Source organism: Homarus americanus, unplaced genomic scaffold (assembly GCF_018991925.1).
Source record: "Homarus americanus isolate GMGI-L3 unplaced genomic scaffold, GMGI_Hamer_2.0 scaffold41027, whole genome shotgun sequence".
In the NCBI taxonomy this organism is placed as follows: domain Eukaryota; kingdom Metazoa; phylum Arthropoda; class Malacostraca; order Decapoda; family Nephropidae; genus Homarus; species Homarus americanus.
The window spans coordinates 9,163,525-9,188,484 of NW_024745073.1; the positions used below are offsets into that span (position 1 = coordinate 9,163,525).

Below are 24,960 nucleotides of genomic sequence, written 5' to 3' on the forward strand. Positions count from 1 at the left end.
GACATTATAACTACAAATTAGTTTCAATATAACTCCCCCAAATTACACTTTAGCCTTCTTGTTAGTGGTGATTCACATAAAGCAATTTTAAATACCCCGCCCGTAAAAATTTGAGAACTTTATAAAACAATTTATTATTTTCTCTGCTGTTCCCTTTGTTATAGTTTCTTTTATTTGAATCTAAATTTGAATTTTATTAGTGGCGAAAGATTAAATATAATATATAAATTAAAATAAAAAAAGGTGCCGACTCGAGTTTCCTGTTGCACTCCTAATACAGTATATTTAAAACATATAAGATGTAATATTTAAATGAATTCTATATTTTATGAAATATTTATTTGAATTATATTATTTAGGGTAAATCTGTATATGTATATATAAAAATAAAAATAAATATATATATTCATGTCGATGAAACACATGTCATGGTGAAGAGTCCCAGGAGCAACTCAGAGTCTGGTTAAGCCAAAGACTGTGCGTTTTACCCCACAATTAGGAAGCACTAACAGTTTACCCATGAATATAGTTTAAAGAAGTTGGTAAGAAATCATGTACTTTATATTACTATTATACGAGTGAATGACAAATCGTATCTGAAGTTATTGAAAAGAAGTAGTAAAATTATCATGTCTCGGTGTTGTTGCCTGGACCATTCTCTCTCAGCAGCAGGTAATGGTCACGCTTCAAGGGCACAACATCCAGTCTATCAAATACCTCTGGATATAACAGCCATTAATTGTACTGAATGCTAACTTTATTTAGTTTAAGTGGTAGTGGTCATACTGCTTGGCTCCTATGGATGATGACCAGAAAACCTATGATGATTGGTTTTTTTTGTTTGGTTTATTCCTTATAAATTAATATTGTTTTTTCATTAAACCTAACCGTAAAAATAAGAACGTGCAATATAGTACTGCACTTGTCACACTTCTAGACAACAACCTATGTATTTTGTAGACCATTTGCCACCCTCAACTGCACATGAAGGCCCCTCGATGACTGTTTTGGGCTGACATTAGTTATATCACCGTACTATTTGCTATTACTCTGTACTGTACTGCTATTACTCTGTACTGTACTGTTCATGAACGTGCTGAACCAGTATGCATTATGGCAGCGTTACTATATTAATGTATCCACAGTATCAATTGATATATCATGAAATAACATATTTTTTAAGATTATGGGATAATTTTTGAGGGGCTAATATGAAGGACTTCACAACCTTTTCCTCCCGTCTCGGTAACAGTAAGTTCGCCCACGGCGGGTGTTAGGTTAGGTTGGTTTAAGGTTAGGTTAACTAGCTTGAACTTTTAAATAACACTCTTTGCCATAACAACAGTAGTGTCCACTACAAAAAAGACAGTGAAATTGTGGTATTTTAAAATTATTTTTCTATGAAAACCAGTGGTTGTGCGGTAAATTTGCAGTCACACCGCACTCTGTTAGAAAGTAAAAAATAAATTTTTCTAGTGTATTTGTGTGTGTTTAGACCGAATATGACCTTCATTTCTGGCGGAAATTAGCCGGGTTTTTTTTTATCAAATTTTTTTCGTTGGACGTTTTCCGAAAATAAAACATGGCAAAATACACCAAAAAATACTAGAAAAACAAAAACCAAACTAACCTAACCTAACCTAACTGACTCTCACTATATGATGGAATCACCTATTTCTTACCTTATTGGCCTGGTTCTTGTTCGTCGTTGCATTCTGAGATTCTTACACAACACCACATAAGTTGGTCTTGCGATATTTACATTCAGTCTTGCTCTTAGAACACTTTACTGAGGTTGGAAGAACACCATGCGATTGAAAAAATGCTACAGTTTCTTTGTTTTTTTTTTCCCAAAAACTCGCAATCAGCTCCATGTAATTTAAGTGACACCCATTGCAGACTTCCATGGTCGGAAATGAAGTTGAATTTCGAAATATGAGAGACCCAAAATAAAACTAGAATTTGATTGGGCCAAATACACCGCGAATTAAACCCCAAATCATTTAAATTGGTTGCAAAAACAAAAGCGCTTTTGATTGGCCGCATGACGTGTACGGGAACGCAAGCGCGTGATGATTTATGAAGGAGACGCAGGAGACACGCAGTGTTAGAGGTGAGGCAGACGATAATGGCGGAAGATTAATGGAAGAAAATAGAGAAAATTTTGGATATGCTATCTCCGTTATTATACATTTCCGCCGGTAATGTAATAGATGAAAATTTTTATAATTTAACGTCTTATTAGAATATGATAATAGATTAGTGGTAGGAATGTGTGGTGTGTAAACGCAAAAATACTGGAAGTGCAGTAGTAAATACTAACTTTTGAGGAAACCACGGTTCAATTTTCACTTGCCATTAAATGAAATTGAAGTTAAAACTTATGGTAAATTTTTATTATAGGACACGAGTCCTTATGGGTTGACCAATATGTTTTTCAGTGTATTTTGTTGTTTTAAATGAATCTGACCTTCATTTTCGGCAGAAATGTGCATTTTTTGGTTGCGTGGCCGGTTAGTTATTTACTGTAAATACTTTCTTAGGGGAAATCTTTCTAAGCACTGCTTTCAATACTACTATTTATTAATTAACTGAATGGCATGGACACATTAATAGAACATTATATCCAAGTTACTAGAACATTATATTTACGTTACTAGACACTGACTCTAGGACATAAACATGAAATGGTTACACTTCACACCGTAAGTAACTCCCCTTGTGGATAGCTCTGACAATGACTCAAGTGTGACCTGAGGGAGGCCCAGCAGGTGCTGTTGAAGGTGCTGCTGGACTATGTCTCCTGTGGGAGACTGCTAGCTGGAGACGTGGTGCTAGGGAGGGAAGTCTCCCTCCCGACCTCTAACTAGTGACGAGGTTGACTCCGTCTTCTGGCGATAGTGACGTGAAAGTTATCTGAATCCCCTTGGAAGGGGCTGCAGGGCTTATAAATTGGCAGTCACCAGCCGGCAGATGACCTCTCCCAATTAACACTAAACTGGGTGTGTCTTGACAGGGTGTGGTTTCTTTAACACGGTCATATCGCAAGTACTTAGTGGCCTTGCTCTCTTGGGTCAGGTCTTTCTGTCCCTGTAGGGTGTGTCAACTTATGTGGGTTACCACCAGGGTATCTATTTACTGTTATATGTGTTGTAATTCTCTGGGTTGTAAGCTATGGTCTGATAAACAATCATTACACTAAAGTAAAATAATACCAAACTTATTTTATTCCGATGGTTTTTGATGTTTGAATAAATTTGACCTTCATTTTGGCGCAAGTCAATACTTCCTGAGATAAACAGGTAAAATTATCGTTTTGGGGATCCAGCAATTTTTAATATATTACTGTATATATTTTTTTAATTGGTAGTTTAGACGATTCTAAGAAGCTTTTCTTCTATGGCATTTTGATCGCTCATGATTACTTTAAGATAATTTATTTTATTTTATTTATTTATTTTTTTTAGTTGAAATTATTTTTCCGGTGTTTTTTTTGTGTGTCTGACCTTCATTTCTACCGCTAATTACACCAAGCCTAACCTAACCTATGTAAAATTAGCATTGCAGTTATTGAACTATTTTTAGGATTTTAAGTTTTGGAGTCGGTAGTGCTTATCTTAATTACTGTAGACTCGGAAGACTGGGGTCGTTCTCTGCGTCATCCACCTTCTGGAGTTTATTATTAATAAATAAAATAAATTTCCATGGCTCCAGATGTGCACCGTATAAAAATGCTCCTTTACAGTATGACATTATAATTACACTATTGCTTTTTCGACTTCTGGACGGCAGTTCTTCTATAGTGTCAAAGGTGTTGGTCAGCCTGTAGTGTGATTTTCTCTGAAAGTATTAATGAGCGGGCAAAATGCCAGAGAATAAAGGTGTCTTAGAATTGTCTAAACTACTGGTTAAAAGAAAAAAGATCACTGGATCCCCAAAACGTTAATAATAGTGATAAGCCCCATCCAGGATCAAGAGATTTGGTATAAAAATCAAGGTAAAAAGTGTTCAAACCACATTAAAAACTATTGAAAAAACATAGTTTTGAATCTAACCTAACTGAACTGTTGGCTCCACAGTCATTCAGTGTTCTGGGTGTGTAATGCCATGTACTAACATGCATAATAAAATGTTAAATATCTTGCTTATATGCAATTTATGCCAGAAATGTCATTAGAATTGTAAACGTTATTGATTGCAACTATAAAATTTGTGAGATTCATTTAATGGCAAAAAGTGAAACAATACTGAAACCACAACCACCAGTTGACGTTTATGGAATTCCTTTATTTTTGGTATTATACTATCGTTTTGGTCATCCGGGGAATCTTAGGAATTTAGGTTAGGTTGGATATAGTTCTTGGTTCTGTGGTTAGGTTAGGGCAGGTTAGGTAAGATCAAAACTGTCGAAAAAATATAAAGGATGATAAACGACAATTTTACAAATTTTTTATTTACATGGTGTTTTGGTGTTTAGAAGTATCAACAACTTTAGTTATTATTATCATTTTGATCATCCAGGTTAGGTTATGTTAGGTTGAAATTATGTTTTTCTGATGGGTTTTGAATGATTCTGACAAAGTAGTGATTTACAGTAAATATGAAGGTTAGAATCGTTCATAACGCATCAAAAACCATTTGTAAAAACAATTTTAACTTCCAAATAAGTGGATGACCAAAATGATAATTTTATATTTTTATTTTATTTTTAAATTTTCTTAAATCTACAATCTTAAATAACTTATTGTGCGCATGAAGGACGAGGGAAATAGCGGGGTAAAACGCTGTGAAAAACTGATCGTGTGACACTAAAATGATGTATCTTATGTGCTTTGTACATGAAGCAATTAATTATTTACCGTAAATACGCCTCCGAAAACCTACCATTTTTGACACGTCTTCTGGTTGTTTACAGTTGATCCTCTCGGTTCGAGCATACTCTCATGAACGCAAGAAACGTAAAATTACAGCATGACGCTTCAACAAAATTGCTTTCATTTGTACCGTACCAGATATCAAAATACGTACAGTGGTCCCTCGGTTAACGAACACAATTCATTCCAGAAGGTTGTTCGTTAACCAAAAATTTTGTTAACTGAAACCATTGTTTCAATGGGTTTTTGGGTAATTGGTTCCAGCTCACCGAAAATTACATAAAGTAAAAAAAAAATGCAGTAAAGTACACTTACTTTGAGGTGTGTATGTAGACGGCTCCTGGATGATGATGCTGATGTGAATTTGAAGTGGGAGGAGGAGGGAGAAGAGAAGGAAGTGGGGGTGGAGGAGAAGCATTTTACTGCTTCTTGGAAGGTGAGTCACCTTCCAAGAAAATGTCAGGAACCTCTGGACTGACAGATTCTCCAGCAGGAACATCCTCTCTCCTTCTTGAAGTGGAAGGCTGAGGGCTAGCATCTTTTTCCCTCTGCCTTTTAGTGAAGAAACTGTCAATTTTTGTTTGTGGGGCATTTCTCCTCCTCATCATTAACTGATGTTTGAAGGAGACCACTGTGTCCTCAACATTACACAAAATAGGTGCTGTTGTTTCCACACTGGGTGCCTTGAAACCAGTTTCCTGAACATCTCCCAGTAGTGAACAACATCTTTCAAGTCTGAAGTAGACAGACATATGGTCATCACTTTCCCATTCCTCCTCACCACTGTCAGCCTCTAACATCTCATCCAGTTGCTGCAAGTCATCAGGAGTAAGTTCCTGCTCATGAGACATCACAAGCTCTTCCACATCATCCTCCTACACTTCGAGGCCCTAGTGACTGACCAATGGACACAATCTCCTCGTCCAACTCTGCTTCTTCCTCAAATCCCTCAAAATCATGGACTGCTGATGGCCACTGCTTTCCATCCAGAATTGAGGGATCTATTGGAGACTTCTCGCCATGAGGACGCAATCAATTTTACAGCCTCCAGGATGTTAAATTGTGTCTTCCAGAACTGTGCCAGTGTTAGTTCAGAATCATTGGAAGTTGCCTGATAACACCTGAACATTTTCTTCATGTACAACTTCTTGAAGTTGCTGATCACAGTCTGGTCCATTGGCTGCATGATTGATGTAGTGTTGGGAGGCAAAAACAACACTTTGACAAAGTCAAATTGAGCCTCCAAAGTGCTGGCAAGTTGAGGGTCATGGCCAGGGGCATTATCCATAAGGAGAAGACCCTTTAAAGGGAGTTAATTGATGGTTAGGTAGCTCTTCACAGAAGGGCAAAACACCTCAACAGCCCCTTTCATTAAAAAGCTGTCTTGTTACCCATGCCTTACGGTTGGACTCCCAATAAACTCCAAGTTGTGCTCTTATCACCTTTTGTTGCTTGAACACCCTGGGGTTCTCAGAGTGGTAGACAAGCATAGGCTTCAGTGGGAAATCCCCTGAAGCATTGGTACCAAGCAATAGAGTGAGACGGTCTTTCATGGGTTTATGCCCAGGTAAAGAGGCTTCATCTCTGGTGATGAATGTCCTTTTGGTCATTTTCTTCCAGAACAGCCCAGTTTCGTCCACATTGAACACTTGCTGTGGAAGATAATTTTCTTCATCCACCAGTTTCTTAAACTCCACTACAAACTTTGCTGTTCCTTCTTTATCTGCACTGGTTGCCTCACCATGCCTAATAACACTGAAAATGTCACTTATTTTCTTAAATTTTTGAAACCAGCCCTTGCTTCCCCGAAAATCTTCGAACTCTGTGCCAGAAGAACCAGGTTGATCTTCCTTTAAATGTTCATAAATCTCCCTGGCTCTTTCACAAATAAATTTTGTAGAAACTGAATCACCTTTCATTTGTTTTTCCCTAATCCAAATGAGAAGTAACCTCTCTGATTCTGCTATCAATGATCTACCTTTAAACAGTCTGGTAGATTTGTCTCTCACTTTCACTTCTTTGAACTTGTCTTTGTGCAAGAATTGTCGACACAGTTGATGCCGACATGCCATAGTCTTTACTAAGCACCTTTGTTCTAATGCCCTGTTCATGTGTCTATTAGTCCCTGTTTTACCTGGATTGAAATAACTTTTCTTGATTTCTTTGGAGCCATGCTGGATTCAATTTCAACACTGAAATTTTAAGCTTATTATCTATATGTAAAATATATTTCAAAATGACCAATAATTTGACTGTAAAAACGGAAAAATAGTTAATGTTCAAGAGAGTCTCAAACAAGATGTTCCCTACACTGAACAGATACACAAACTGACGCCAAGCTTGGTGTGTTGAGTGGCTGTTTGGCGCGCTAAAAACTAGTTTCCTGTACTTCAATTATGTTCAATAATTTTGAAAATGACTAAAAATTTTAATATAAAACTTTTAAAATTATTGAATAGTACAACCTTCTTGATATTTACTCAAATGGTAACGAATTTAAGCCCTAGAACCGATTACTGTATTGGCGGACTAATACTACAGCTAGTGAGCAAGCGTAAACATGTTGGGAAAAATTCGTAAGGAATTCGTTAACCTAATTTTTTTCGTTTACCGAATTGAATATTCTTATGGAAGGTAATTCATTAACCGAGGGACCACTGTACTCTCTGTTTAATATAACTTCCTAGCCCCCCGACTAGGTGGGTTTCTGTGGTTGGTTAAGTCAGGTTGTAGTTAATGTCGCCTTTTTTAAAGTACAGTACTGTACAATACTTACTATAATGATGAGAACATATTTGGGAAAATGAATGAAATTGAACAACTGGTAGTAGTGGTGTTCTCAGACACTACTGATTAGGGTAATGTATTGTACTATTGTATGAAGTGGGTATTTGCACCCGATATTGCAAATAATGATTTTGGTATTTGCACATGATATTACAAATGACTTTCAGTATTTGCACTCATTTTTTGCACTCACAAACCAATACCCATGACAAGAATCGGGTTCAAATAGTTAAGCCATTATTTGAATCTGAGATTTCAACAATATTATCTTGTATTATAATAATTTACACTGAAAAAACTCATTTGACCTCACCTAAGGAATAACTATGGTCAGGTGAGGACCATCAGTTAACTGATTAACTGAAGGCCAGTTCAGTCTGTTTAGCAAGCAACAGAGCAACATCATCCTACTGAACACTTTACCAATTTTCTGACCATGGCTGATGGTGCAATGCTACCAATTGCTAGGGAATTGGGTTAGGCTCTGTACCAGACATCAAAATAAGTTCTTTCTGCTTACGGTAATATGGCGGGTGTGCAGTAATTAGCAAATATCTGCAACCAATGTTGCATCTGGAGGGCGTAAAATCACGAGTGCCTTTCTTGACATGGGGCAAGACTAAGTACTTTTTGAAGTGCTGTACCAAATACAGCAACATTATAGTGTTAGTCGTTCATGAAGTGAACTTTTTTTTTTTTTTAACTTACTGGGATTAGCCCACCCGGGCACAGGTCATTGACCCACATCAGGGCCTGGTGGGCGAAAATGTAATAATAATAATAATTCAGATAAGCAAAATTTATAATAAAAAATAAAAATAAAATAATAACTAATACTAATACAATAAAGAACAATAAAACAAAGAGATCGAGCGAGAAACAATATATGTATGTTGTGTTGTCAATAGTAAGAGAAACAATTGAGACCCTACAATTGTGTGTAAATGAGGCAGAAAGTCAGATGAGCAACCTGGGACTTGGTCACAATTTTTGTGATGCCATGTGGCAGCAGGGTCTACCATTAGACAACACATTATGCCCTCGAAGACTTGGACCCAGTAAATCCGGATTTTGGAAAATTCGGACAAAGTTTGGGGGTTCTGGGGACTACAAAACCTCCCAAAGAAGCATTCACAAAACAGCAAAGATCATCTTAGGCCCACGTAACTAAGATGTCGGCGCGCGGGGCATAGGTGCCAGAGGAGGAAAACATAAACCGAATTGTCAATTATTGTCTTGAGGAATATTATTTCATTCACTCTAGTAATGTTACAATGTGGGGCTCTGGCCTTGCCGAGTCATCCCAAACTTCACCTTATCAAGGCACTTTTCCCCTCCTACATGTAATTACTAAATGTCAGAAAGTAACATTTACCAGCACTACAGGTGAAGAATGAAGCATTGTAGTAGGCGAGAGGCATAGTAGGTAACTCAGGGTAATGGGACGTGATGGAGGGGATACAGTAAACCCTTGCACTTCCGGATCTCTCAGATCCAGATTTCAGTTGGTCCGGACCGACATCTGGATGTGGCAAATTCCTATCTGGTCTCTCTCTGTCTGTATGCTGTGTTTACTCCCCCGCTTCTAAAATGGACCCAGTCCGTGACGTCTGCTTGGCCAAGCTGCGAGGTGTTATGTTTGTTTTTCAACTCGTATTTTCAGGTAGATATATGTAACTTTCTTAGTTTATATTTACTCTGTTACATCCTACATACATATTGTGAAAATAGTAAAAAAAATAATTATCCCAAGGGCAAACAACGATAGGAGAGCACAGTGTGTGGGGTGGCATTGCTAGGTAATAGGAGTCCCAGCTGATATGGTCGTATGCACATGGTGTCTGTGTTAAACTTTCATGTGGCTTTTATTTCCTGGTTTAGAATAGTATTTTTTGTTGTACAGTGGGGTATGCTATAACGATCGGAACCTACTACGAATATTCCTATAACTAACGGTTTTACCTATAAAATTGAGAATGCTATAACGAACGAAACTCCTACAACGAACATTATTTAAAATTTTTTTTTTTTTTTTTTACTAATTTATTGATTTTTTATTACAAGTATTAATGATATTCATTATTTCAGGGGTTTAGATGCATATTTATGCACTTTTATACAATTTTCACAATTTTATATTATATTTTTCAATGTTAAGTAGTTGTATTTGGGGGCCTGGAACGTATTAATCCTATAACGAACGAAGGCTATAACGAACAAGGTTCTAGAACCAATTAGATTCGTTATAGCTTATTGGTACTGTATTATTTATATTTATTCCTCACAATTAAAAAAACAAAAAACAAAGTAGAACAGAATTTGTCCTCAGATGACATGTCCACCTTGAGTCATAATTTCAAGGGCCCAAGGTGTGAGCGCGCGGAACACAGGTGCCTGATAGTTATCAATTGTTGTCTTGGGGAATATTACTTCATTCACTAGTAATGCTACAATGTTTCTTATTATGTTATCGTGGGTAAATGTATGGTTTATATAATTTGTTTATCACTGTGCCTGTCACCATTTTCAAATTAGTCTACAAGATATGTATTTATGTTATACTGTATGTAATGCACTATTTCAGTCGTACGCCTGGCATCGGGAGCCTGGGAGCGAGTAACCTCTGGTTACAGAGTCATGTGCAGTTGTAGCTCTCCTCCCTCTGCCATACTTCACTGGATTTACTGTTATTATTAGTGTTTACTAATATAATAGTGATTAATTGTGGCATTGTAGTCAGGTTAAACTCGTCACTGTAACCACCAGGTTACTGGGCCAAGCTGTGGTGATTAATTTTCAACTCGTATTTTTGGGTCGATGTATGTAGCTTTCTTCATTTATTTTTACTCAGTTATATGCACACCATCCTACATACATATTGTGAAAATAGTAAAAGAAATAATTATCTCAAGAGTAAACACATAACTGGAGGAGAGTGCAGTGTGTGTGTGTGTGGGCAGGGGGGTAGTGTTGCTAGGGAATCGGCATCCCAGCTGGTCTTCATTACTATGGTGAAGCAGTTAGTATATGCAAATGGTGACTGTTAAACTTTTGTTTGACTTTTATTTACTGATTTGGCAATACCCTGTGCAGTATTTTTGTAGTTACTTATTTATTGGTACAGTATTATTTTTATTTATTCCTCACATTTCCTGGTACCTACTGTATATATTATTTTAAGAAGATTACGGCTACAGGAGGAAAATACAAGTTTTCCCCTAAATATTCTTTGCCGTAAAATACGGTACTGTATTTTTGGTTTTACTGTATTAACACCAAACTTCTATATAAATGATGTGTGTGTATGTGACGTCACAATGAGTGACAGAGGTCACCTCAGTTATCAGGTGGCTCACTTTCCACACACACCCATGTTCTTTATTTTTTCTTATTTTATAGTTTTATATCCTATTATATTTACTTATAAGCCACATTAGAGAATTGTAATGATTTTTACACAACTTTTATAGCAGTTGTGGAACATATCCTAATTTTCCCCGTAAGATTAAGCAACGAGTATTCGTCCCTCGGTTCATCCAGACTTTTGCCACATCCAGACACCCTCTCCCTCCTAATTGTCCGGGAGTGTGAGGGTTTACTGTACGCTACATAAACAGTAAACAGTGTGGCATTTATGTATACTATAGTAATTTAGTCACTTGTACAAAATAAAGAATAAATTTTAACAAAGAGAATTGTATTCTCTACATATAATTCAAGTCTGAGTACTGTATGTAAATAAATATCTAACTTTATATCACTAAGAATATTATCGTCCACCCCAGTAAAACTGTTTCCTCTATTACAGAGCGAAAGAGTAAATATTAAAATATGCTAGTGTAGCTTAGAAGTAAAGAAAATGCTGAAAAATACGAAACTGTAAAATATATTCGAGAAATAAAGAGCATAGGTGTGTTGGGGGGAAGGAGGCAGTTGAACGTATGTGAAGGCCACTGCGTGGCTGACTCACCTGCCTCCCTCCCATGTGATGTTATGGCACATTCACATATGTATCGGTCAGTTGGTTGACTCCACTGTCACTTGACTGCCTGGCTGAACTGTGGCTTTACTTAGATGATGGTTTGAGTGTGGAAGGAGCTATTTTTTGTACATAAAATATGTGCTACTTTATTTTATGATATGCTATTTATCAGTTTCTTTGTTTATCACAGTAAGTTTTGTTTAAAAAGTGGTTACTGTATATCATACATGTGTCGTACACACAAATAAATGACTTCAGTTGCTTTCGGATTGTTAGTGTAACTTAGAATTTTTACTGAAGGGGACAAAGTTGGGATACCTGGAATATTCAGATTTTTGGAATTCAGATTAAATGAATTGAACTGCAAATTAATAAATTCTATGACATTGGGAGGTTGTTTGGTGGTTGTGGTGCCATGTATGGTACTTTATACCCAAAATATTGGGGTGCCACAGTACCCTCCCTTGCCACATCCATGTACTGGGTGGAGTGGGCCAGCACACACTCGACCACCACAATAACATACACTATACTGACCAAGTGTGGAACACGGCGAGTGTTACCCATGCTGCCAAATATGCCAAGATTTTCCCAGATAATTTATATACTGTACCCTGTGTCTCGGCATTTACCGAGTTATACAGTTCCCAAAAAATTCCGACTTTGGGAATGATTTTCCGAGGGGCACATTTTCTGGAAACTTTGAAAAAATTTCCTTATACAGTGGTCCCTCAGTTAACGAACACAATTCGTTCCAGAAGGTCGTTCGTTAACCGAAACCATTGTTTCAATGGGATTTTGGGTAATTGGTTCCATCTCACCGAAAATTACATACAAAGTAAAAAAATGCAGTAAGGTACACTTACTTTGAGGTGTGTATGTAGAAGGCTCCTGGTTGATGATGATGATGGGAATTAGAAGTGGGGGTGGAGGAGAAGAAGAGAAGGAAGTGGGGGTGGAAGAGAAATCACCCCATGCTTGATGCCGTCATTTCACCCATAAAATTTTAAGTTCACTAGGTGTAATTCAAGATTATTTTCTTTAAATCAACACTGCACCGCACTATATATTGTCAATATGTAAAATAAATTTCAGAATGACCAATAATTGTACTGTAAAAACGTAAAAATACTCTGTGTTCAAGAGACTCACAAGCAAGATGTTTCCTCCACTGAACAGAGATACAAACTGAGGCCTTGGTGGGTGAATGAAGTGGCTGATGGGCACACCAAAAACTAGTTCCCTGTACTGCAATTATGTTAAATAAGTGTTAAAATGACTAATAATTTTAATATAAAACTTGGAAATTATTGAATAGTACAACCTTCTTGATATTTACTCCAATTTTAACGGATGTAAGCCCTAGAACCGATTTCTGTATTGGCGGACTAATCTTCCAGCTGGTGAGCAAGCCAAAGCATGTCGAAACATTTTCGTAAGAATTTTGTTAACCAAATTTTTGTTCGTTAACCGAAATGAAGATTCTTATGGAAGGTAATTCGTTAACTGAAATTTCGTTAACCGAGACGTTCATTAACCGACGGACCACTGTACCTGGAAAATTCCAGGGATGAGATAGTTATTTCCGGGTTTGAGAGATAAAAATTAGGCGTATAATCCGGAAAATTCCGGCGATGAGGGAGTTGTCTCGTTACCCGGAAATCTCTTATTCCCGGAAGTGCTCGGCACTAATTGTTCCGGCTTATGGAAATATCACTGTAGTACAAGTATTTACCCTTGTTTTTTTCATAGTACAGTATAACTATAAAGATTCTTATGTGACCCGCCAAGGATGATGTCATGTTTGTTTGTTGCACTTGGGGCAGCTGTTTATATACGTGATCAGGAGGAACATTTAATATATATTAACAACAACACAGTGTTCCATTTCATAATAAACAGCAGCTGCAGCAACTCAAAAATTTTTGGGCAGCACCTACCAGCTGGTGTGGGTTAACCAGCTACCTGATGCAAAATGATTATTGAAGAAAGGTGTTATACAAGGACATTTACCCAGGTTATTCATCCACCTAAAAGAAAATGTCTATATTCATTGTAGAACAAAACTTTTTTTTACCCCAAGAAGAAATCAAACAGGTGGAGGAACAGCACTTTTTCTGTAAAGGTTTTTTTCCCTAGTTTTTTCCTCGTATAGAAATATGCCGCTGCTGGTGCACACTAAGCTGCTGCCATCTTTGTTTACCTGAGCATCAGAATGTTTCATTGTCATTGTCCAAATGTTTTACAGGCGTAGATAGTAACTACAGGAGTGCTTCTATTTATGGTAGGTACGTTTCTGAAAAATCTTTCGTAATCGAAGCCATTTTTCCAGTTGACTGCCATTATATAAAGGAAGATAGGTCCCCCCCCCCAAACATAAATATTACTTTTTTTAGCTTTATTTTGTGGGAAGCAATACAGTCGGCCCTTAACATACGCGGGGGTTAGGTAACAGAGATACCCGCGAATGTTAAGAATCCGCGTATTTTTGCTGGCCACCCCCCCCCCATGTCCTTATTTACCGTATATACCTGTGTGTAGTTCGAGTTTTTAAGACCAAATTTTTTGGCAAAAAATTGGGGGTCGACCTCTAAACGGATAATAGTTTCGTTAGGTTGAAAAATATTTACCAGTAACTACCAGTAAACAATGGAAACGACGCACCACCAGCTGTGAGTGTCGGTACAGTTGCCAGGACAGATCTCTTGCGTCATCATAGCAAGCCCAAAGTAGCCAAATGCATGGTATGGTAGCACAGGATGATGTAGAACATAAAGTACTATTCATTTTTTAAAGTTTATTTATACATACATAAATTTTTGTTCATTACATTTGAAACATCAATCTTTGTTAATTAAATTTGAAACAAAAGAAAACTATGATACTGTATTTCTAAATACCGGGTATTTTCATTAAAATATTACAGTACACCACAAGTATATTTTACCTTAACTGTGACTGAATGAATAGGGTATATTCTCAGAAATAAATATGGAAATGTAATATTTTTGCTGAAATGACGTATGTATTACAGTGGAAAGAGGGATAAAATCATGACGAAAACAATGACTCGCTTTCTTTCATTGTTCAAAAGATTTTACCGTAATCGCTTTTCGAATGGTTTTCAGTTAAAAAACTGTTGTATTACAATAATATTCTATCCTAATTCACTTGAAGAAATACTACGATACCATATTTCTGAATATTTTCATTAAAATCCATCAAAATCATTTTCCTTGTCATCAGCACCAAACAGCTACTCCCAGTCCTCTCCTTGAACAGCATCGTCATATGGATCAACACCATCATCAGCCATAGGATCATCAATATCATCCTCCTCAATCACGCTCTCATTAGCCTCATAATCCCACAACAAGTCGTCTTCTGTTCCATCAAGAGCATTCGAAATCCCACATTTCTTAAAAGATTTCACCACAATTTCTGGTCTGATTGCGACCAGGGCTCTGCCGTATCAGCTAGACGGTACACGTGTTTTTCGAATCGTTTTCAGTTAAAAAACTGTTGCATCACAAGTGAATTAGGATAGAATATTATTGTAATACAAAAGTTTTTTAACTGAAAACCATTCGAAAAGCGATTACGGTAACATCTTTTGAACGAAAGAAAGCGAAAGTCATTGCTTTCGTCACGATTTTATCCCACTTTCCACTGTAATACGTACGGAAAGTGAGAAACGTGTAAAGTGAACAACATAACATATGGGATTAATTGAAATAGAGACCGGGCCGACCCCCAAACTCCACTTTTTGACGACACACAACTATGTTGTAGTAAAAATTTTATCTTAACTTTATGATGGTATGCACACACAATTAATATAGAAGAGGTTAGGTTAGGAAAAATAAAGGTTAAGTTAGGAAAAATAATGGTTAGGTTAGGAAAACTAAAAGTTAGGTTTAACACTTACGTTAGTAGAAGAGATGGGTCGGCATACGGGGATGGAGGCTGGTTCCGAGGCAGAGGGCAGGCTACTGGCCCTCAGGTGAGTCACCATCACTGTCATCCACACTTGTCAGGGCCTCCCTGACAAATCCCTCAAAGTCATCTTCACTGTCTCTACCTCTGTCACTATCACTGGCTTGGGCTGGCTGTGGTGGGTTGCGGGCGAAGAACTCTGTTATGCTTTGCTGACGGCTGGTGTTTATGTTGTCGTGATAAACCTTGAAGTAGGGCTCCATAGTCTGCAACAGCTGGGTAGTGAAGATTTCATACCTGTTTGCGTCAGGGTCGTCGGAAAGGAGGAGCTTGACTTTCTCGATACACTCGATGGCACCCCTAACATTACTATGGGATAAGCGGTGTTCTTCTTGGGATGACGCACCACCTGCCTCTTCACTGACGTCATCATCATCTACCATCTCGTCGGTAGTCACATCAGGATCCCTTATCACCTCCAGGATGTCGTCGTTGGTGGTCTCGGAGAAGCCTGCAGCTGTAACACTCTGCGCAGCTTCTCTGGCAAGGTCCACTGCTACTGCAACAGTCTGAACCTCACCAGTCACAGATTGACTCTGCCTAATGGCCGGAATGCCTTGCAACACATGTCTCCATGCGTGACGAACAGTTGCTACAGACAGCTGATCCCATGCCTCCACCAAGAAGTCCACAGCTTTCTTGATGTTGAATATTCTCCAGAATTGTTTTAAAAGTACTTGTTGCTCTGCCAACTGTTGATCCTTGTCGTCTTCGCTCTTGCTATCGGTGGTGGTGTCACTCAGGTTACGCAACTCTTCCCTGGTGTTGGTGTAGTCGTTCAGGAGCTTGAATTTTTTAGTAGAGAATGCAGCTTTTACATTACAGATTAACTCTTGGTCCATGGGCTGTAATATAGACGTAGTGTTGGGAGGAAGGAAGACCACTTTTACGTTGGGGTGACGATCTAACAGTAGGGGCGAGTGTCCTGGTGCGTTGTCCAGCAGCAACAAAATCTTGAATGGCACATTCTGTTGCTCACAGAATTTCTTTACATCGGGAACGAAACAGTCATCAAACCAGGAGAGGGACAGTGTAGAGAACATCCACGCCTTACGTGCGGTCAGCCAGTGGACATTTAGCTTGGTCATGTCCATGCTCTTGTAGGCGTGCGGCTTGCGTGCTGTGTGGATCACCGATAACTTGAGCTTACAGGTACCGGAGGCATTGGTGGTAAACAGGACGGTGATGCGCTCCTTCTGCAACTTCCGGCCCCGAATCTTGCTGGCATTCTTCACAACGAAGGTCTTGGAAGGTAGCTTTTTCCAAAAAAGACCAGATTCATCCATGGTAAACACCTGGTCGTCGGTGTACTGTCCTTCCTCCATAATCTCACGTAAAAACGGAGGAAATTCCCTAGCCGCAACACGGTCAGCACTAGCTTCTTCACCACCAATGTTGATATTGGTGATCTTGTTCCTCATCTTAAACCTCTGTAACCACCCAGAGGAAGCATTAAAGGGTTTGGGCTCTGTAATTCCCATCTTTCGTGACACTGCAGCATACAGTTCACGTGCGTACTCCTTAACAGAGCGCGTGTCCACCGCCATGTTCCGTCGCGCCTGACGCACCAAGTAGCTCACAAGTAATTTTTCCGTCTTGAGAAGCACCTGGTTGTGGAAATACTTGATCATAGAAGCACCTGTAGACTTTGTGATGTTCATGTGCTCCTTTATCTTGGCTGCATCCTTCTTTATCGTCCGGATCGTAGATTCGTTCACACCATGCTGGCGCGCCAAATCAACTTGTCTTGTTCCTTTCTCCAACTCTTGGATGATCTTGTACTTCACCTCGTAGCTTAAGGAACGTCGTGTCTTCTTTGGCTTAGGGCGGCTGGGTCCAGGCAAGGAAAGGTTTCTCTCTGGGGGCGGTGGTCCGGCGAAAGCCATTTTACAGAACAATGGATGCACGATTACACGGTGTGGCCTGGAGGGATGAAACTGCCGCGGCTAGGTCAAGCATCGTCTTTCCTCCCTCCCTCCCCCGGGTGGACACGTCATATTACTTTAAATAAACCAATTACAGCTAGCAGCGGAGGGAGGTAGGGATGCATGGCCAATCACAGTCCGATACGTCATATGACGTCACTGATAACGCAACAGAGACATGCACTGCGCAACCTTACCGCGCGGCTTGCCCAGGCGGAGGCGGGAGCAGGCGGGAGGGGTGAATCTAAAAATAGCGTCGAGCCGGACACTCCGCGTAAAGGGGTACACGCACCGCGGAATGTGAGCATCCCGGGTTTCAGCAGGGTACCGCGTAAACGTGGAATGTGGGACCGCGTAAAGTGAGGGTTGACTGTATATTAATCATAAAAACACTAATAAAGCAGTAGAGTACAGTAGTTGATTTAATCCATATTACTGTAAAATATAATCTACCTAAGGGGAGTGTCCGGATTAGATCGATGAAAAATGGAGAAAAAAATCATAAAATATGGAAAATTTCCCAAACAAAAGTGTTGCCTATGGCTGTATCTGGATGGAGTTTTGTGGCAATATTCATAATATTTATGCAGTTATGTATGGTTTCCCCCAACCTTCTTATGTCCCCTTGGGTAGACATATGAATGATAGTGGTAAAATATGTTTCCCCCAAAATATGGAATAAATAGCACAAAAAATAATTTAAAAATTCATTTCGGGCAATTCTCTTCCTCTCCGGCGAGTATAGGGAGGGAGACAAATAGCGTCATCAGAAGTTCCGAGACCTTGTCAAGAAGGTGTGTTCTCTGCTACTCCGCACATCTTACCTCACGTACTGCTGTGCTGGGCTTCTCTCCTCGAATATCAGGATGGCGTGTGATTCTAAACAAAAGACAACAAAAGGAAGCACATGCCAAGAGCATTGCTTAATCCAAGAGGATGAAAGAAGAAAATACTCCCTAAAACTAACGATGGAAACAGCTGTCTCAGGGGACACCTGAGGCAGCCCAGCCCCAGCCTTCCACCCCTCGGAGTCCCTTACCCTCTACCTCACATAAAGAATATAACTGGAGTTCAGTTGGAGTTGTAACAAAAAAAAAAAAATAAAGATATTACATGTAAAAACAGCTCAGAATGAGCACCTACACAGGGGGGAAAGGTTGAGAAACTTTATTGGCCTGTATCTCAAAATGAACTTCTCCAACACTCAGATTGACAGCTCTCTGCCATTTTTTGACTGATTTCAATGAAACAAACACTCAGTACAGGAAGAACTTTTCCTCAACATAACTATAGATTCCAATTTTTCCTATTCTGGAAGTTTTACTTTTGGTTGAAGATTTAATCTCGATATTTTGACGAAAATTTCAACCAAACTTGAAGATCTTTTATCCTAAAAATCAAAGACAAAAAAAAACATATCACCCTGTAATATTCAATGACAATACTAGATCTCTTAGTACTATTTGTTTCAAGGCAAAATAGAAAAGTAATGGAGATATTATACCTTGAAGATTTAGAGAAATGTGTAAAGGGTTGAAAAATTTGAAAGGGTAGAAGGGGGCTATGGGATAGAATTGATGTACATATGACCCTTGATTGGTGACAGGAATATCATAAAAATTGACCAAAATTAAAAGCACCACCAGCACTCACTTGCACACACACACACTCCGAACACACTCCAGGTTGTAGATTCCACGAAGCTCCTTGGCGTCACCATAGACAACAAACTAAATTGGAAACCACACGTCAGTAAAGTTGTCAAATCCTCCAGTTCCGTCTCCACCTCCTCCGCCGACTCAAGTCCCTCGGAGTTCCTGCACCCGAGCTCCTCAGTGTTTACACAACATTCATACTTCCCAAGCTCACCTATGCCTCCCCCACCTGGTCTTCCTCCCTAAATGCCACACAACGTAAACACCTAGAAAAGTGCAAAAGAGGGCATGCAAGATTATTCTCTCCCCTTCCTACTCCACATATCAAGAAGCTCAACACACTGACCCTTTCGACTCTCACTGACCATCACCACGACCTCATCTGCAAATTTGGTAAGAAGCTTCTACACCATCCTCGACACCGGCTCCTACTACCACCTGAGATCCCCAGCCCGAGAATTGCTGTTCGACACCACAACCGCATCCAGCCCATACGTGCACGAACTGATCGCTATAAGAACAGCCCAGTCCCAACCATTGTAAAAATTATCAATAACTTGTAATGAACCAGTGTATTCACTCCCAGTAAACACTACTCCTTGCACTGTCACTATGTTGAAATGAACTGTAGTTTGAGCTTTTCCCCATCTAGTTATTATATATCTTATTTGTATCACTTGTGTTACTTGTATATTATTTGTAATTTGAAACCCACTCCCCAAATATGTAACTGTATATTTTCAGCCTTCTGGCTGCCAAGCTCTTTCAATAAACCGTTAATTATTATTATTATTATTATTATTATTATTACCACTTTACACACTCACTCATCACTTCACACACTCACCACTTCACACATTCACTCACCACTTCACACACTCACTCACCACTTCACACTCGCTCGCTCACCACTTCATACACTCGCTCACGAATCTTGCATGCAATACAGTACACTGCTTACTTACCATGTTCTCAGATATCTGTGTCAGCAAATTCGGCGTCTTCCTAGGCTACGAAAAAATACCATATATTTTTTTTTTTTTTTGTAAAAGTGGAGTTGTAGTTCTTATACCGAAGAGCTGGATTTTTTCTTCATATTAGGTTTCATAAATTGAATCACTCCTGTACTTATTGAAGTAAAAAACAAAAGGACAAGAAATGAATTTATATACTGTACAGTACTTAATACAGTACATAATAAGAGTGAAATGGTTCAAAGGGACTAGCTATTTGATGAGAATACAAAATGTTATTTTTGCCTTTTACCCTGTACTGTGATAATTTTTTTAAAGTGTGGTTGTTATTGCAATTCCTTTTATTTGAATTCCACCTACAGTATCCGAATCTTCCAGGTACAGGTATCTGAACTTTGTCACCTTTGGTCTCATTTGGTAAAAACTAATTTAGTGCAACAATCCTAATGCATCTGAAGTCATTCATTTGCGTGTCTGCTACCAGTGGCGCTGTAACTGCTTTGCTTACAATTGTGCTAGGCGTATTGGTTGGTGGATGGTGTTAATTCTTAGTTTTGTGCTATGATAAACAATAAAATTGATATGTAGCATATCTTAAAATACAATAGCACATATTATATTATTGTAGTGGATACTCTCACCACAAGCCTAACCGTCTAGCCTCGCTGCGGGGTTCAGCCAACGTGAGTTTCTCTGACAAGCCTCGTCATCTAGACTCGGGGGCGGGTGGGGGGCCACCTGCGACGCTTACTCCGGTCTCATTTCCAGTGGCCGTGTATATATGCTCCCAGTCTCGCCGTTGAAGGACATTCTACCTAGAGCTCTGCAACACGCAACACCTCCTCGGAAGAAGCTCCTGCGCAGCAACTCTCCAGCACCGGACTGTTTTGTATATAATATATTTATATAAGAAAACCGCCATAGCTGAGTTTCCCTTCTCACCTCCATCCTATGTGTGATTCAACATCATGAAACCCCACAATATGTAAAAAAAAATATTTCCTTCCACTCACACAAACCATCATCTGGTCTATACGACACAGTTCAACCCTGCTGACTCCGAGATGTGTGTGATGATAATAATAATAATAATTAACAGTTTATTGAAAAAGTTCTGAGAAAGTTCTGCAGCCCTAAGGCTGAAAATATACATTGGACATAAATGATTTATTACATACATTGACATTGGTGGTTTAACAAAAGCCTTCATTAGAGAAAGGTAAAGGAACATACAGTGAACATACAGATTAATGTTTACAGTGGAGGTCACGTAGGTCATGTGAGCTGAGGTGTTGAATAGCAGACACGTAGTGTAGCAACTCCCTCACAGATGGTGTTATGAGGGGCATCACGTGGAGTAGTAGTAGTTCCCTCACAGGTGGTGTTATGAGGGGCTTGACGTGGAGTAGTAGTAGTTCCCTCACAGGTGGTGTTATGAGGGGCCTGATGTGGTGTAGTAATTCCCTCACAGATGGTGAATGAGGGGCCTAATGTGGTGTAATAATTCCCTCACAGATGGTGTTATGAGGGGCATCACGTGGTGTAGCAATTCCCTCACAGATGGTGTTATGAGGAACCACACATGATGCTGTAGCAACTCGTTCACTACATGGTGTCGTAGCATCATGGGGACACCACGTGGTCTGGTGTCACAGAGTGAGTGAGGTGTGGTCCCAGTCCTCCCTATCGTGGATGGATTAACACAGCTGGTGTTGTGGAGTCTCTGGGGCAATTATCACTGGGTACCCGGGACCTCACTGTGTGAAGGTTAGCTTGGGTAAGACTCAGCTGTTACTGCCAAGTTGTTTTTCACTGAATTAAGCACTGTTCACCACTATTCAACACTGGTTCCATTCCTTTCCTAAATGAAATAGTAACTTATGGCGAGAACTTGTTGATATTCCAGGGGAGCGAGTTGGTATGAGCCAACATAACAGTTGACGTGGCTGCTGCTAGAGCAGCGCCAGGTACGTCTTGACCCTTCGGTGGTCGTGTGTGTGTGTGTGTGTGTGGGTGCGTGGGTGCGTGCGTGCATGCTGTAATGTCACATCAGGGGAAGGGAGCGCAGTCTGGGTGGGTGGTGAGTCAGCAGCGCAGTTACAGCCCACTGCCTCACGAGTCCAGTCATACGTTCACTTACCACACATACACACCCTTCCTCTTCTTGTGTGTATTTTCTTAATATTAACCCACATTAGAGTATTTTAAGGATTATTCCATTTTTCCCCTTTCCATTGAGTCAAACTATTGCTAAACCAAATTTTGACCCGTGTCAGTTACTTCATGTTCTTGTAGGCACATCCAGGTATGTGCAGTCCTCGCTTAATGTTGTCCCAGACAACGTTGTTTCATTAAAACGTTACTACTCTTTAGATGCCCATGACTCCGACAACGTTGTTTTACGACCCGACCGATTCGTTGTCACCAAACACGGACTACTTTGTATAGCGCGCCACCCCCTCTCATCTTGGCGCACTAAGCTCTCTCGTGGAGCGTCACAGCATCCCCAAGCATTTTATCCCCAGTCTTTGTTAAGCTTCCACGGCATATGTGCGTGCTTAAGTGTTTTTGCTATAAATACTGTAACCATTCGAAATGGCTCCCAAGCGCCCATCAAGTGTTAGTGATGCTAGTGTTGCGAAGAAGCAACACAAGACCATTAGCCTTGCTATGGAAATGGAGGCTTTAAACCGTTTTGAGAAAAGCGAACGTACTATGGACATTGGTGTAGCATTAGGTCTAACCCCTACAACAGTGCGTACTATCCGGACCAGCACAGGCAAGATTAAGGCTAGTGTTGGAAGCGGTACTTTTATATGTTTTTTATAAAAATTTCATTGAATTTATGTACAGTATATATAATATATTTTATGGGGGCACAGGGGGGGGGGGCTGGGGAATGTAACTAGCATATTTTCTCTATTTCTTATGGGGTAAATTGATTCCGTTAACGTTGTGTTTTACAAGAACGTAACCAGGACGTTAAGCAAGGACTGGGTATCTGAACTTCTCCTGTATACGAACCATTATTAGTCCTGATGTGCCAGATCTGCTTATTATTTCATTAAATGTTTGATGTGATTATTACATTTGGTTATGCTGAAGATAGTTTTTGTGACTAAACTAGATATACATGTCATGGAGAATTTGTCTCGAGGATTTAGAAATATTTATTACCGTTTCATGGAGAATTTGTCTCGAGGATAAAAAATATCTATTACTGTTTTTTGGGATTGAGCTAAAAAATTATTGGTGTTCATGAAAGGTGTATTTTTCTCATGTGCCATGGGAAGGTCAGTGCTGGAGGTATGTTTCATTCACTGGTGCTGCAGCAAATGAAAACAAACCATCAGTGATCACCAAGAAGTTTATTCTTGCTAAAAGTCTGTTTTAATGATGGAAAGTTCTAATTCACTGGAATATCAAAGGTACTTAAACAATGGAGTAGTATTCCTCACAGTAACTAAGATTGTGTAATGCATAGAGTGATGTGAAGGATATTGAAAGTGGATATATATTTCTAGTGACTGAAGTAGTTATCTGATGGATCGCAGTTAGGTGTATTAGTTGCTGTTCCCATTTTATTTTATTCACTTTTTTTCTAGAAACATGTGGAGCAGTACAGTATGTTCAGCAGCTATGGACGACTGGAAAAACGTTCGAGCAAGAAAGGAGTAGACCGACCTCAGTACTTAAAGGAGCTGGTTGATGAATTTAACTCTACAGAAAGCTGTGGTACTGTCTTCAAAGTCTTCAGTAACTGTAAAATTTTTCTCTATTGCATGTGGCTTTTATGACCCTCAAGGGACTAGCAAGATTACCAATGTGAACATTCCTGGCAGATTTTGTACAGTATTGTCCAATTAATATTATTATTTATTCTCTGTCCACTAAAACCCTCCAAATTGGAAATAATAAGGGGTCTGCCCATTGAAAATTATGAGATTTTACAAAATACATGATGGCTCAATTTGGCTACTTTTGCACTTAGACAACTGATCAGTGAATAAACCAGGGCATATGGAGATGCTTTATACACTAGTGATGTCACAAAGCTTTGCAACTACAACTGCAGAGCAACCTCATAAATTATCACAACCTGTACTCAAATGTATTAAGTTAATTACTAAAATTATTATGTCTAATGCAAACTATGGGATGTTTATACTAAAATTAATCGCTCTCTTGCAAGAATTCCAGCAATGCAATTGCTTCATATCTTCAGTGTAGCGCTGGTAAAGCCTTGTATTCTTCATCAGTCTTCCCCTTAAGCTCTTCAGTCGCTGTTCAGTCATGGCTTTGTTCTTGGGGAGGTCCAGGTCTTCCTTCCTAAATGGTACTGGGAATTGCGTGTGTCCATAGTTCTAGCACTTCTATCGCTTCTAGAGTGATCGTCTTCTAACTCCCATAGGTGTCTGACCTGCTTCTCCAAGCTCGTCTCCGGAACTTTGTTGCTCCGTATCGTCGGTCATTCTGTAGCGTGAGGCGCCATTTGGTATCCCACTGGTCCGTTCACCGTCCAGCCTAGGCGCGTTCGTACAGCGAAAGGAGATCCATCGCCTCCTACTCTGACCTCCAAAGGTACTAATGCGTCCATTGTGATTGTTTTTCGTGCCTTTTTAGCTTTAGGCACCCCAGAGGAGGCAGATGGACTTTTCCAGACATGCTCAATGGGGAAAACAGCGTTTAACACTAAAAAGGTACGTGATATACACACAATGTAAATGAGATCACAGAGAAATAGTAGTGCTGGTTAGGTTAGGAAGG

The 24,960-nt window shown here is 39.4% G+C and overlaps 1 protein-coding gene across 2 annotated transcripts in view; it reads left to right on the forward strand.

Moving 5' to 3' along the window:
• The first annotated feature begins 424 nt into the window (after nucleotides 1–424).
• The window catches only part of LOC121878551 (armadillo repeat-containing protein 7-like), a 42,493-nt gene continuing 17,957 nt past the window's right edge, over nucleotides 425–24,960 (forward strand). Inside the window, exons 1-2 of one of the 2 annotated variants that reach the window (XM_042384854.1) lie at nucleotides 425–542; nucleotides 23,799–23,928. In XM_042384854.1, the coding sequence (XP_042240788.1) occupies nucleotides 23,820–23,928 (109 nt within the window). In that variant the 5' untranslated portion in view covers nucleotides 425–542; nucleotides 23,799–23,819. Of the gene's footprint in view, nucleotides 543–23,798; nucleotides 23,929–24,960 lie in introns of those variants that run through there. The other variant, XM_042384855.1, reaches the window with a different exon arrangement.